General features: G+C 37.4%; 1 protein-coding gene across 1 annotated transcript in view; it reads left to right on the forward strand.

The window, feature by feature from the left end:
• Window positions 1–204: 204 nt before the first annotated feature.
• LOC136028707 (muscle-specific protein 300 kDa-like) overlaps window positions 205–14,778 on the forward strand; it is a gene marked incomplete in the record, with an annotated part of 463,479 nt that continues 448,905 nt past the window's right edge. Inside the window, 2 exon segments of the mRNA XM_065706609.1 lie at window positions 205–1,297; window positions 9,437–9,498. Coding sequence (XP_065562681.1) covers window positions 250–1,297; window positions 9,437–9,498 — 1,110 coding nt within the window.

Here is a 14,778-nt window from a genome sequence, read left to right on the forward strand (position 1 = left end):
GTCTCAGTGCACACAGCCCCTTGAAAATTACAGTGATTAATGCATCAAAATAACGTAGCTGTGCTCTATGTACTGACGTGCTTCGTAGTTATTATATTTGCATTTGAAGGTTAAGAAGATTCGAATATTACGTCACCACTTTTGGCGTATGCCTTTTATGCACGAAGAGTACATGAGAATTTCGGCATGATATTGTTTAGTGCCGGTTTATCTTTGAATCGGGTAGTATATAGAATCAATCTGAACTGAATGGATACTAACAGTCCAGGAATGGGTGATAAATCACCCATAATCAAGGATATTGTGAGGGTAGCCTCACTCTCCAAGAAGACGCAACCGAAAGACAGTGTGGATTTCTATGAAGTTGAATCCAAAGGGATAAGTGAAAATCCATCAATGAAGTGTACTGCTGAAACAGATAATGATGCGGACATTGAAGAAGACACTCTTAAATCAGCAAAAGATAAAAGATCTGAAGTGTCAAGAGTTATAATTCCTGGTCCAGGACTTCAACGCATCCCGGTGCGTAAATCAGGGGAAGAAAACCTTTCACCCTCAGAGAAAATGAACATTTCCATTGAACCTTGGCCAAAGCGGATCCGTGACTCAAGTTCGGAATCTACCAATTGTGCTAGGCTAAAAGATCTGGGAGCTAGAATAGCCTCTAGCACAAGTTCACAGATTGCCATTAACCAACCTGATTTTGCCCTACACAAGTATCATTCTTTTCGATCACATGATTATACAAGTGAATCTAGTGACGATTCAAGCAATAGCACCCCATGGCGAAAATCAGGTAACAGACATGAGGATAATGTTGTGCCGTGGCGTGTTAGGAGATCTATTGAAATTGGAAGTTCAAATCATCCCGATACCTCCATCACTAGGTCTCAAACTTCAGTAGAAAGTAATATGTCAATTCCGAGCTCAGTAGAAAGCATAATTCTTTCACCTACACCAAATTCCAGCTCTTCATCCTCTGTTAGCTCTTATAGATCGTTTGATTACGGACGCATACCTTCAAGCGGCGACAACCAGTCTCCCTTTTCTGCCCAGATAACCCCAATTAAAAGAAAAGTTCTGTCAAATATTGTACCTCCTTCTCCGGAAAAACTGGCTGGAATTATGAGACAATCCGACAATACTTGGCCATCTTCTGGGATTTCTTCTGGCCGACGGCATTCTTCGAATGATTCCTGGTATGCGGAATTCAGATTTGCAACACTGGCCCCATCACATAGGACTCTTGCTGTAAAAAATGAAGGGCAATATGATAGTCACATTACATCAATTAAAGGTACAAATTTCATGGTTTTAATTAAAAATAAAATTCATATTTAAAATATAAGTTCTCATCCATAAAATTAGAATTCATTAAGATAAAGTTAATCATCACTCTTCATATCTATATATCGGTGTTCGTAATCCTGCATAAGGATTGCTTTTAAGAAGTAAAAGCTATAAAAACAACACAGGAATGATTCCATTCAGCCAGCTTTTTAAATATGATAGCAGCTACCGTGGAAATTGCCTCCCCCCTTTAACAGGGCTGCTCTTCACGCTAAAGTTTTTAGCACTTTTAAAAAAGATTCCTATTCAGATTAAACGGCCCTTGTGTTGCAGAAGTCGCATTGAGGAGGGGGCAACCCCTTCATATATGGAATAATTTCTGTTTATTTTGAGTTTTAATCTTGCTTCTTACTTTGAGTTGAAAAAACTTGTTTTTAATTTAATTTCGGATATTTTTCAAATAATATCGGTAAATCTGGCTCACCTTCCATGAAAAATTCCCTCCTCTCATGGGAGACTCCTCCTCGGAAAGTTCTCCCACGCAAAATACATCCCCTCCCCGTAAAGTTTCTACCAGACAATTCCATCTTCGCTGACCCGCCCCCCCCTCCGTTAAATTTCTTGCAGAAGATTCTGCCTGAAAACTCTTCCTTAGCATATTCTCTTATGAAAAACAACTTAAAGTTCTAATCGTTTTTCCGATCACTCCAGAAATCCTCTTTCAGTGGAAATTACTTCCCGAATCCAAACGTGCAAAAAATTTCCCTCGGAAACATCTCCACATGCAAAGTGAACAGGCATAGACAACGTAAGACAAATTAAAATAATTTTGTATATGAATTCTGTCAAATGTGTCGAATTTCCCCTGGAAAGCTTACCCTCGGAAATTTCCCTCCATACGGAAAATCATCCCCATGGAAACCCATCTCATACAAAATCCCCCTCCTCACGAAAAATATCTGCATACTTCCCAATTACAGTGATTTTACGTAAACAATGAGCAAATTTTATAACTTAAACCTATCTCCAGGCACTGGGGTGTCATTTTATCCCTAGAGGCATAGTTTTTTGGACCCTTCAACTATGCGAAACAAAATGGCCACTTCAAAATCTTGATCGAATGATTTTGGGAAAAAGAGGTGTGGGAGGGAGGCTAGCTGCCCTTCAATCTTTTTGGTCACATAAAAAGGGCACTAGAACTTTTAATTTTCGTTCAAATGAGCCATATCCTGATGTTCTAGGACCATTGGATTGATACGATCATCCCTGGGGAAAAGAAAGAAGAAAAAAGAAGAACAAGAAAATAATCACGCATCCGTGATCTTTCTTCTGACAAGAAATACAAAATTCCACATTTTAAGGAAAGAAGCTTGAAATCTCTATAGTAGGGTTCTCGGATACACTGAATCTGGTTGTGTGATTTTCATTAAGATTCTTCGACTTTTAAAGTGCGCTTTTCCCCTTTTTCAAGAATCAGACAAATTTTCTCAGGCTCGTAGCCTTTTGTGAGAAACTCTAAGCTTAATGAGTCTTATATTTTTAGAATCAGCAGAGGAAGTCAATTCTTTTGATATATCTGTTGATATCAAAATTCCGGTTTTTAGACTTTCAGTTACAATTGAGCCATGTCTCTCCTTACTTGCAGTTCGTTATCCCAAACTGATTGAAAAAGACAACAAAAAATAAATAAATGAAACAAGCAAAAAAAGAAAAAAAACAAATATGAAAAATAATAATCATAACATCTGAGAATAAATGCAGTCAGCAACATAGCGGATTTTTTTTACTTCTGACCCTACACTAGGCTTTGCCAATATCTGACCTTGATCTGACCATGATCTGACCCCGCATCGCCGACCATACTTGTCTTTCACTGCGTTCAAATTTTCCTGGCGAAGTTTTTGTTAGAAACTTCAATACAAAACCACCTGTTGATGCAAGTCTAGCTTTTGCTTTAAAACACCTTTCAGGCTCCATCTTTGATAGAATCTAATATTAAATACAGAGGGATAGAGAGTTCGACCCCCCCCCAAAAAAGTTTGTCCGACTCGTAAAAAATTAACAAAAATGCACGTAAACAAATATTTGATGGTTTTTAAAAGTTTTTTTTTGTAACTCTCCTCTCCCCCCCAAAAAAAAATCCTGGGTCCAATTGGATTCTTTGGCAGGGCCCCCAATATTAAATACTAGCTGTTGGGGTGGCGCTTCGCAACACAACCCCCCCCAAGCCCCCCCGCGCACATAAGTCGTTACGCGCCATATTAGTTACGCGCCATTGTAGTTGTGTCCCTATGTCCCACCTGTGAATATGGATATATGGATATATATATATATATATATATATATATATATATATATATATATATATATATATATATATATATATATATATATATATATATATATATGTTTTTAACTACGTAAAACTTGCGAATATACAACATTCTTTGCTGTCCCATTGTCTGTGCATATAAATAGATTGTCAGGTTTACCGACTCTTGAACATGCAACAAATAATAATCCATGGGAAAACAATCCGTATTCAGATCTATACCTCATGATTCTAATGATTGCCCTTGAGCTTTGTTGATGGTGATTGCTAATCGACCATTCCCTGTGTCGCCGTCGTCATTTATATATCCCCCTGTGCCCCCCGGCGTCCCCTTTGTAGTTGTGTCCCTGTGTCCCGGTCGTCATTTATATTCCCTGTGTCCCGGTCGTCATTTGTGTCCCGGTGTCCCAGTCTGTGATTTCTCTTTGAGTGTCCCGGGCGTCATTTATATTCCTTGTGTCCCGGTGTCCCGGTCGTCATTTGTGTCCCGGTGTCCCGGTCTGTATATACATTCGTTTTTGAATTGGTCTTTTTTTTAGTTTTTAGTTTTTTTACTTTTTTTTAGTTTTTTTAGTTATACCTCATGATTCTAATGATTGCCCTTGAGCTTTGTTGATGGTGATTGCTAATCGACCATTCCCTGTGTCGCCGTCGTCATTTATATATCCCCCTGTGCCCCCCGGTGTCCCCGTTGTAGTTTTGTCCCTGTGTCACGGTCGTCATTTATATTCCCTGTGTCCCGGTCGTCATTTGTACCCTGGTGTCCCGGTCTGTATATACATTCGTTTTTTTAGTTTTGTTTTTCTCCTTTATCTTTCATTTTTTTCCTTTTTTTCTTTTTTATTTTTTTTTAGTTTTTTAGCTTTTTTCTTTTTTTTCTTTTTAGTTTTTTTGTAGTTTTTACCTTTTTTTAGTTTTTTTTTAGTTTTTTTTTTACTTATGTCCTGGTCGTCATTTATACTCCCTGTGTCCCGGTCGTCATTTGTGTCCCGGTGCTTTGTTGATGGTGATTGCTAATCGAACATTCCTTGTGTCCCGGTCGCTTTCTCTTTGAGTGTCCCGGTCGTCATTTATATTCCCTACTTCCCTACAATTTCTCTTTGAGGTTCCCGGTCGTCACTTATATTCCCTCTGTCTCGGTCGTCATTTGTGTCCCGGTCTGTAATTTCTCTTTGAGTGTTTTTTTTTTCTTTTTAGTTTTTTTTTCAGTTTTTTACCTTTTTTCTTTTTTCAGTTTTCTTTTTCTTCTTTATTTTTCAGCGTCACTATGAAGTACATATCGACGAACCTTTGTTTTTTTAACTTAAATCTGGTAGGCATTGATGACCTTATCCAAGTCAAAATCCCAAACCCAATAATCATCGCTATCATGTTCAGTTTTGATATGTTTTGACTCTCGCTGTCCAGGTGGATTTTCATCTAACTGCGCGGTTTTGCGTTCTTTAGCCGCAAGCCTGTTTTCTTGCTGTTCTTGTGATTCCCCGGCACGCTTTCTTTTCTTACTTTCTCTATCAGCTGCAAGCCTGTTTTCTTGCTGTTCTTGTGATTCCTCGGAACGCTTTCTTTTCTTACTTTCTCTATCAGCAGCAAGTTTTTTGGCATAAACTCTTCGAGCAGCTTCCTCGGCTGTTGCCATTGTAGGTTCTTCAGTCATTTTACAATTAAACATTTTTCCGTGAACAAATGTCTTAAATACCGTTAATGACGTCACCGTCATAGCAAAAATGACGACAACTAACTTCATGACATCAGTCGACACAGAAACATGACGTCACCTGACAGACAGACACACAGACAGACAACTTATTTTTATATATATAGATGTGCCGGTGTCCCGGTCGTCATTTGTGTCCCGATGTCCCGGTCTGTAATTTCGTCAGTCGAAAACATGACGTCAGTCGACACACAAACATGACGTCACTCGACAGACAAACACACAGACAACTAATTTTTATATACATAGATTTAAATAAAATATGCCGCACAGTAGTTTATGTGCGTAAAATAGCCTAGTTCACGTGCGTAGTGTAAAATCTCTCCAGTATAGGACTATGCTACTCCAATTAAATTGAATAAATTTGACATGAACTTTTACGGATTTAATTCTTCTATATCGTAAAGTATATATTTTAAAAATAATAAACACAATAATAAATTTCATCCAGCAATGCAAACTTAAAAAGAATGTATTATAAATTATTTGAATAGGCTAACTCATAAATTTATCCCTTATGGTAAGAAAAACAATTTGTCTTAAATTCCAAATCTTTATTTATTGTTCATTTATATGGTAACGCGGAGCCCTTTCAAATATGGGGCTCGATTGGGCCCCTTCGCTCCAATCACTCTTTATCCAGCCCTGTGGGTGGGTGCATTATCAGAAAAGCGACCACGACATTTGGAAAGAACATTGCGTAAAAGAAGGAAGCTACTGGTAGGATACTACTTCAGTTTTATTAGCATTTATGAGTGAAGTGATAGGCTAATTATATTTAGAAAGAGCGTGAAAAAAGAATCGAGAAATGTGTCCACTTTATCTCTAGGTCAGTTATCGAATCCCGTAGCCTATAGCCAGTATTTACCGCATGTTTTTTTCAGAAGAGTAGTAAGTAAGGAAGTAAGGTTGGGCCAAGGCCTAGCCTACCGAAAGGGAAATTAAATGACAGACTATAGGCTTCCTTTTTTGGTATTTTATTTCTATGTTAGGATACAATGTAAACTGAACACCTAGACCACAATGTAGGCTATGGAGTTCTCTAAAGTAAAACAGTTCAAAATAGGGATGAAACCTTTTTATTGACAGTGAACAGATATAAAATTTAACTGGATATTTCGAACACATATACAGTGTTCATCAATAAAAAGGTTTCATCCCTATTTTGAACTGTTTTACTTTCGTCATGGAAAGGCAATGTGGTCTTCGAAGTTATCTACATGGAGTTCTCTATTTTGTATATGATCTGCTATGAACTTTTGTATATTGCCGGTGATGACATTTGGTCATTCACCGGTGAATGTCCACATTAACGACATTTCGGATATTCAGTTACATATATATGCAAGGAATGAATAGCTATTTTAGACTGATCCCAAATATTTAAAATATTAATGATTAATGAACTTATTTCAATTTTTAGCTTTAGCAAAAAAAGCCAGAACTATCCACAGAAAGTGGTTCATTCTTCATGAAAATTCGCCCTTCATATCCTGAATTGCCAAGCAATTTCAAATTAGCTACAAAAATGCGACATTTTATATTAATAGTCAATTTCATACTATTATTATTACTTACTGGCACGTACGCAGGGGGGCCTTCGGGCCCCCCCCCCGAATTTTTTGAAATGTTTAATTTCCCCATGGTTTCTTGGGATTTCTGGCAAAAGTAGGACATTTATTAAGAATCTAGATACATGTGTGAAGCCTTCTCTGGGGGATTTTCTAGCATGCAATTATCCGATCAAGTCACTGCCCAATTATTAACCTATTTTCTGTCTAAATTTTTACCCTCTTTGAAGTAATTAGCGATTGTAATATTTTTTTTTTTTTTTTGTAAAGAGAGTTTGCCTTCCACAGCAAAATAGAATCATCCTTGATATTAGAGCGTTTATCCCCCTTTTCAGGATAAAGTACAGCTTTTAATGTATCAATTTTGGAAACTATCGTTTTTCATTAAAATCTACGTTTTTGCAATAGAAGAACTACCCCCCACAGCACGCATATTGCACTGTTAACTCTAAAATGTCCCTTTCAGTGGGATATAATAGATTAATCACTGGTTTTAAATTGCTATGAACATAACCTGAGCCTAAAACGTACTTTTGAGGCTTCAGTCTTCTTCCCCCCATCTGCTACAATGCTGCAGATTAAAGTTAATCTGTATTTTCCGATATACGTGCTTTTTGCATTACTAAATAAAAAAAGTTCTACTTTATATCTGCTATTTCGAAGGTTTTGCCCCCCCCCCCGAAAAAAATCCTGCGTACGTGCCTGATTACTTATTATTATTTTTTTACCAGGATGACCATATCGAATAAGTGTTCGAAGAGTTTGGGGATGGGTCTCATTCAAAAGCTTGAACGTCACTCCTAGCTTTTATCGGAAAAGAACTTATTTTTTTATATAAGCTTATTCTGTTTAGGGCCAATGCATTTGTAGGGACAGTAGAGCTTTCAATTCCTGCTCAAATGACTGCTCTTATTATATTCTATGCCCATTGACCCACCTAATCACTCCCGGAAAATGACTAACCTTTGACCATCATTCGTGGGAAAAATAATGCAAAACTTCGTATTTTAGAGTATAGGTGCTAGAAACCTCTGCTGTGGGGTTTTGAGATATGCCGAATTCTATTTTTTTCCATTTCATCGGGACCGCTTTCTGTCTGTGGGTATTTTTCTTTTGTACATGTTTCATATATGAACGAGTGATGATGAGGAACTTTAAATTAGCAAATTTACCCTATTTAGGACCACCAAGAAAAAATGGTCCCTCTTTACTTGGAGCTCGTTACCACTGATTGTTTGATTAGTAACCTTTTCTAAAAGAAGGTTTAATTGTTCGAGCCTCGATAATTCTGAAGAATCATTCTGTTTATTAAAACAAAACTACGGATCAATGTATGTTTCTGCAATTTCTAGCTAGAGGGTCGATGTTTTTCGTAAATTTAGGGAGAAATGTTTTTGGGTAGATTCGGACAATAACGGGTAATTCTTTGACATTCGGACAAGAAAACCACTTGAGCAGGTGCCGCAGGTCATGTCTCCCAATAAGGTGTTACACATAAGAAATATTTGTAGTTCCATGAAAAGTGCTAGTCAGTTTGTAAGCCAATAGATGATGATTTTCGGGGAAAGTTCAGACCGTAGACGTATTACAGACTACAGACTATGTTTTAAACTATCCGTTCAGGGGAAAAATACAGAAATTCACAGCATTTCGTTCAGGGGAAACATTTCTGATTATAGTTGCTTCATATATCAGCTCATGGGTACTCTTGCAATGCAAGCAAAAGTTGACGGCATATTTTCACCAAAACTGCCCCTTATTAAGTTGTTTTCTTTGTGTTTTCTATAATTATACGGTCTTTCTTGTGTTCTAATAACTGCACTAATTACTAATAAACAAATATAAATTTTAGATTAAAAAAATGTTTGTGGAAAACTGGCTAGGGGTCACTCAGTCACAAATAAGAACTTATATTTTCCTTATCAAGGGTCAAAATCTGTTGGGAGGCAGCCAACAATAGGGCAAAAGGCATTTGTTCCGTGGTTTTTCCCCATTGTGCCCTCTTTTCTTTGGTTTCCTTATAATTACTTTATATTCCCAAATTTTCAGGAGGGGGAATGCCCCCCCCCCTGCCGGTGCCCATGTTATTTATTTAAGCAGTCATTTATTGTTCAGATTTGCCTGTAAAATGATCCTACCCTGTGAAGATGATCTTGGAAAAATGGTGTAGTGTTCGTACGGTAACAGTGTTATATTTTAAGTCAGGATATAACCTGTCAATAGAAGCAGTTGCGTTTTGTGCCGCAGATACGATTTTTTTTTTCAAACTTCTATCCGTTATACGCGGAATTTACAAAGCGGATGAAAAATGTTTAGCAAGACTTTTTGCACGGTGAAAAAGGCCTTTAGTTAAAATTAATCCAGCATCTGCTTGTACTGTCCGAGAGACTTTTTCTCTATTTGTTCGAACTTAACATATGACTAGTGGCATAGACTATGATCATGTAAGTGATCGTTTGGCTGGAAAAGAGCATTGGTTATCATAGAATTGGGTATAATGATTGCTATCCTAATTTGTTTATATTTCAGATGAACAAGAGCGTGTACAAAAGAAGACTTTCGTCAATTGGATTAACAGTTACCTTTCAAAGGTAAGTCTTTTTTCTTCGTTTTACACTGTTTACCATGAACACGCTAGTTTATTTTGCTTAGAACAGTTTCTATGTGTTGGATGTATCCTCCCCCCTCATCCATCCCGCCAAGATCCCCTCTTCAAAAATCTCATGTGTACTGTTGCTGTGAAAAAAAATGTAAGTTAAGCGTTTGGGCAAAGAAAAGAGCTTTTTTGAAGCGTTGGGGACCCCCCCCCCAAAAAAAAAAATCTGATCACCTTCAAAGCTTTCATTTTCTGATACCCTATGGTTATTTTTTTATTCAATGTAAATAATGAAAGTAAATTTTAACTTTTGGATCAGTGAGAAATGACAACAGAATTTACAAGTTTTCTGTCTTTCTTTATTTTTGTTTAGCGAGATTTGTGACGCTTAAAATACTAGGTGACCCATCGCTCAGCAACTAGGTAATTTTCAGCCGTAAAGATGGGTAATCTATTCTGCGGACAATTATTCTGCAGAAGAAATATTGCTTCACTGGGTAATGAAGGGTTATTAGCCCCACGCTTATTCTCAGCAAAAGTAATTGGATTACAACTCTCAAAAGGATCTGGAGGTATCTCCTGCACTTGAGCTGTACACGCAGGATCGCCCATCCATGCATGACTAATCAGGGCCAACCTTGGTGATCACAACCCGAACACTAGCATTGACCTAACAAAGAGCGAAGTGTCTCACATGTATTAATATTACTTTTTTCCTCCGACCTTTTGCTATGGAAGAGAAGATCGTAGAAACTTCGGAGGGGTTTAATTTGATTTTAAATTGAAATTTCTAGTGTGTTTTTGCCACAAGTTTACCCTGTATCTCCTCAGGGCATCCGATACAAAATATCCTAATAGTCAGTTTTCCAGAATTATGTATAGATCCAGTAAATATGCCTCCAGGGGGGCCATTAGATCGCCCCAGGAGCTGGAGCCTACATTATGCACATTGTAAATAGTTCATTTGCAGGTTTTGGAGTATAAAAAATGTGGGCATGTTCTCCGGTTGCTAGCCGGATATCAAGAGTCTCGTGAAATTGGTTCTTTATGCGCCAGTTCGCATTGAAACTCATTTTGGACAAGTACCAATGTATCTACCCGAGTGAATCCCTATCCTAAAAAGAAGAAATGAAAGAAAAATTTGCCAAAAAAAGGCCGAAAATGTTTAAAAGATCTTATGTATCTATTCATAATCAATTTCCGTTTGCCTTAACTTTGACTTAATGTGTCTTTACTTCTGCTCGTTTTAGTTTTGATATCACTATTTCCTTTTCTATGAAAATGTTATAGGAACTTTTTTTTCTAATTAGCTATAGCTGTTATTGCCAAATCGTTGCCGGACTTGATAGACTGAGCAAACAGTGCTTTAATGCGACTTCATACGTTTGTTACACTCAGTAAACTTGCTATGAATGCTTTAAAAATAAATTGCATGGTTTTTAGGAGGACTGATGAGCCCAAGAATTACCTTCAGATATTAAGTACAATGATGTTTTTGTTTTTTTAAACAAGTCCGAGAAACGGATTACCTCGGGTTTCTTCTTGACTTCAAACTGAGTTGGAAAGAGTACAGTGACCTAGTTTCCTGCAAAGTGTCAAGAGGAGTTGCAATGGTGCGGCATCTAAAAAGTGCGCTTCCTTTGAAAGTTTTAATGTCACTGTACCATAGTCTAATTACGTCGTACATAAATTATGGTTGTTTAATCTGGACTAGTGACTTTCAGTCTAATTATAGGAGAGTTCAAGTGCAACAGATTAAGGCAATTAGTATTTTAGGAAATTATGATCGTGGAAGCGCTAGCATTATATCTATATATAAGAAGTTTGATATTTTGGAAAAATTGGAGACATGCAGATTGGTATTTTAGTGTATCAGTGTCCACATAATTTAGGACCTGCTATTTTTTAATTTAGGTTCTTCTTATCATGATTAGGACACGCGAAATTCAAATAATCTTGTTCATGAGTTTCGGAATACTTCCCAGTCGGCTCATGTCATCAGATACATGGGACCGACTGTCTGGAATCCATTCCCAAAGCAAGTTAATGAATCAGAAAGTCTGCCTCAGCTAAAACGTCGCCTCAAGGCCCATCTTCTCAACAATTAGTAATGTTGAGTATTTTAGACCGAGAGAAGGATATCTCTCCCCCCAATTTTGCTAAAATGATCATCAATTTTTCTTTTGTTTTCCTTTTTTGTAGTTTATTTATCTTATTTATTTATTTTTTGGTGATAAGTGAAATATTTAAAGAAATGGATCGTATTAGATGTCACCTATGCTTACAGGCCATTGTGGCCTATTTTTATGGCACTTGGTATTTACCAAGTGATATATAGCGATCACAATTTCCGTCTATCTGTTGGTCTGTCTAATTCTGTATTTCGGTCCTGGTTTTGTTTGTTCGGGCCTTTCCAGATAAGCTAGGACGATGAAAGTTGGCAGGCGTATCAGGGAAAAGACCATTAAATTAGAAATAGTCGTTTCCTCGATTCAACCATCTTGGGGGGAGTGGAGGGACAAGACACGCACGATTCCGTCACATCCTACATGTGTACCGTATTATGTAACTCCCACGTGTTTGCCTCCGTCAGTTACAACCGGACTTCCCCGCGGTCCTTGAAGAAACAAGTCGTGTAAGAATGCGTCATCCTTAACACCGGTAAACATTCCCTATTACATAAGAACCATAGAAATCATTAAGAAAAACGCCTTGAAGAAACATATCTTAAAAAAACGTCTTGAAATGTCATGAAACGTCTTGAAAAATGTCTTAAAAACTCTTGAAATGTCTTGAAACGTCCTGAATAACGTCTTGAAGAAAAATGTCTTAAAAAATTTCATGAAATGTCTTGAAAAGTTTTGAAAAACGTCTTAAAGAAAAATATCTTTAAAAATGTCTTGAATCATCTTGAAAAAGCTCTTGAAGAAAAATGTCTTAGTACCCCCCCCCCCCCCCTCCACTTGACTAGTGGACCCTAACGCGTCCTATTATGTAACACTCCAAGCGCTATAACGAACATTCAAAGAAATCCTGAAGTAAAGAGGTCCTGAAAGTTTTTTGCTGAACAATTTTAGAAAGCCTGGGGTAAAGAAGCCCTGAGAGTTTTTAATCATAACAATCTTAGAAATCCTGAAATAAAGAAGGCCTGAATGTTTTTTAAAGAAAAATATTAGAAAAATACTGGGGTAAACAAGCGCTGACCCTCGTAGGTTTTTAAACATAGCACCCAAGGAAATCCTGATTTATCTTAGGTTTTTTAAAGAATCTATTAGGTAAACTCCAGGGAAATCTTGATTTAACGGGCACCCCGAAGGCTCTTTAAGGATTCTCTACTATGTAACATGCAAAAGTATACATTCCCTTTGACATAACAGACATCTGCGTCTCTTAGAAAACATTCCCTATGACGTAACATGCAAATACTTGCTGTCATGATTTCACGGGATTGGACTCTCACGGGAATGGCAGGATAGGGCTCTCACTGGACCAGGGATAGGGCTGTCGTGGATCCTTAAATGAGATGCTACTAATACGATGAAAATATAATACTTTAGTAACAAAATTATATTAAATATTTCATTAAAATACTCCTGCATCTTGGTTTGATTCACGAAAGAATAAGCTAATTATAACCAAACGCGAGAGAAAACCGGTTTACTGAGATCAAACAAAGCAAGCTTCTTGAGAGTGTTCCGGGAATTTAACAAGTACCAGCGAATCTTCCTCAGCCATCTAAAGCGCCTCAGTCATCTGATGTCGGATGCATCAGAATCCGACTGTCAATGAACTATGTCATTGTCGTGGCTTTAAAGTTCTAATCTTGGTGCGTACACTAATCTTTTTATTCTTCTAAACCTTTTCAACTGTGGAAAACAGTTTCAGACATGGCAAACCAGCTACTAACCTCATTTCCTACCTTAACCACAACAATATTATTCACGTCCATAGCAATAATTACTCTAGTGTGCTTATCTGGTCAATATATAATGACTGTATCTTTACTACAACTTGTCTCTATAGCTGGATATTGTTCATTTGTTTCTGTAATTGTATATAAAACTCATCTGAGTCATTACTGTTGTCGATTGTTGGTCTACTGACTCATATACCGCTACTACTGGTATACTTAACTTTTTGGTGATAAAGTGAGCAACTAGAACTATGTTATTAATACCGTTCCAACCATCGCAAGAGTGAGAAGCTTCTTTATTCATCGTCCATGTCGCAATTGTCGTCTTCTTCAAATCATTGAAATCAATTTGACCTCAAGAAAAACAGTGGATCCAATCAGTGCAGTTCAGGGTCTAATTACTTCTTTTTAAGTCTAAAAAAATGCTTGAGTCAGCATAGAGCCGGATAGCAAGAAGTCTTTCGGGCCTCCAGTTGAATAGAGACTTTTTGCAATCCTGGGCCCATCTTTGTCACTTAATGGTTTTCAGTGCTTGCAGATGCTCTTCCGTGAGCAAGAATCCACGTTCTGCACAAGAAATCCCATGGCTAATATACTGCCGAAAAATTCATGCCCGAAAACATTATGCTGCAAGAGAGAGGAACCCTGAACGAATAAAATGGCTTGGCTAATCAGCGAGAGGGCTAATCAGCCTCAAAAAGCCAACTAACACAAGAAATAACAATAATTTTCCATTAATCAGGATTCAGCTCAGTGTTGTTTTGTTTACTATGCTTTAATTTCCTCAAGAGCTGCACTCCTTGAGGTGATCTGGCAGCACTGTTAGAAGTCACGGTTCTGGTTAGGGAATGTTCAACCCCACGCCACCATAAGGCCAAACAAGCAGGATTTCTCTTCTGGAGATGGGGACGGAGGAAGGAGTTTATGAGAGAGTGACAACAAATGATCTCAAAACATCGGAACAACCTTTTATACCCAGCCGATCTTCATCAGGGCATTTGCCGAGGTATATACACCCCCAATAATATATTAGTTGTTTAGTATAATATCTTAAACCTGAGCAATAGATTTTTGTATCCAACAATGCTTATGAAGTTTAAGGCAATGATTAATGAGTGCTGCCAAGCCTCAAATTTTGACTTGAGTTGATAAATAGCCACATATATGAACTTCAGTTCAACTATTATTACCAAATAAGAACAGTAATGTTAATTCGCTATAAATAATTTCTCTTTTGGCTGATCCTTAAATAACTCTGGAAATTCTTTGTTTAATAAGTTTGATTTAATTTTGCACGTATTGCATAGGTTCAGTTTAGCACAGGTTAACGAACATCGAAGTGTCCCGAATGTATGAGAAGGT

Source organism: Artemia franciscana, chromosome 1, assembly GCF_032884065.1.
Source record: "Artemia franciscana chromosome 1, ASM3288406v1, whole genome shotgun sequence".
NCBI lineage: Eukaryota > Metazoa > Arthropoda > Branchiopoda > Anostraca > Artemiidae > Artemia > Artemia franciscana.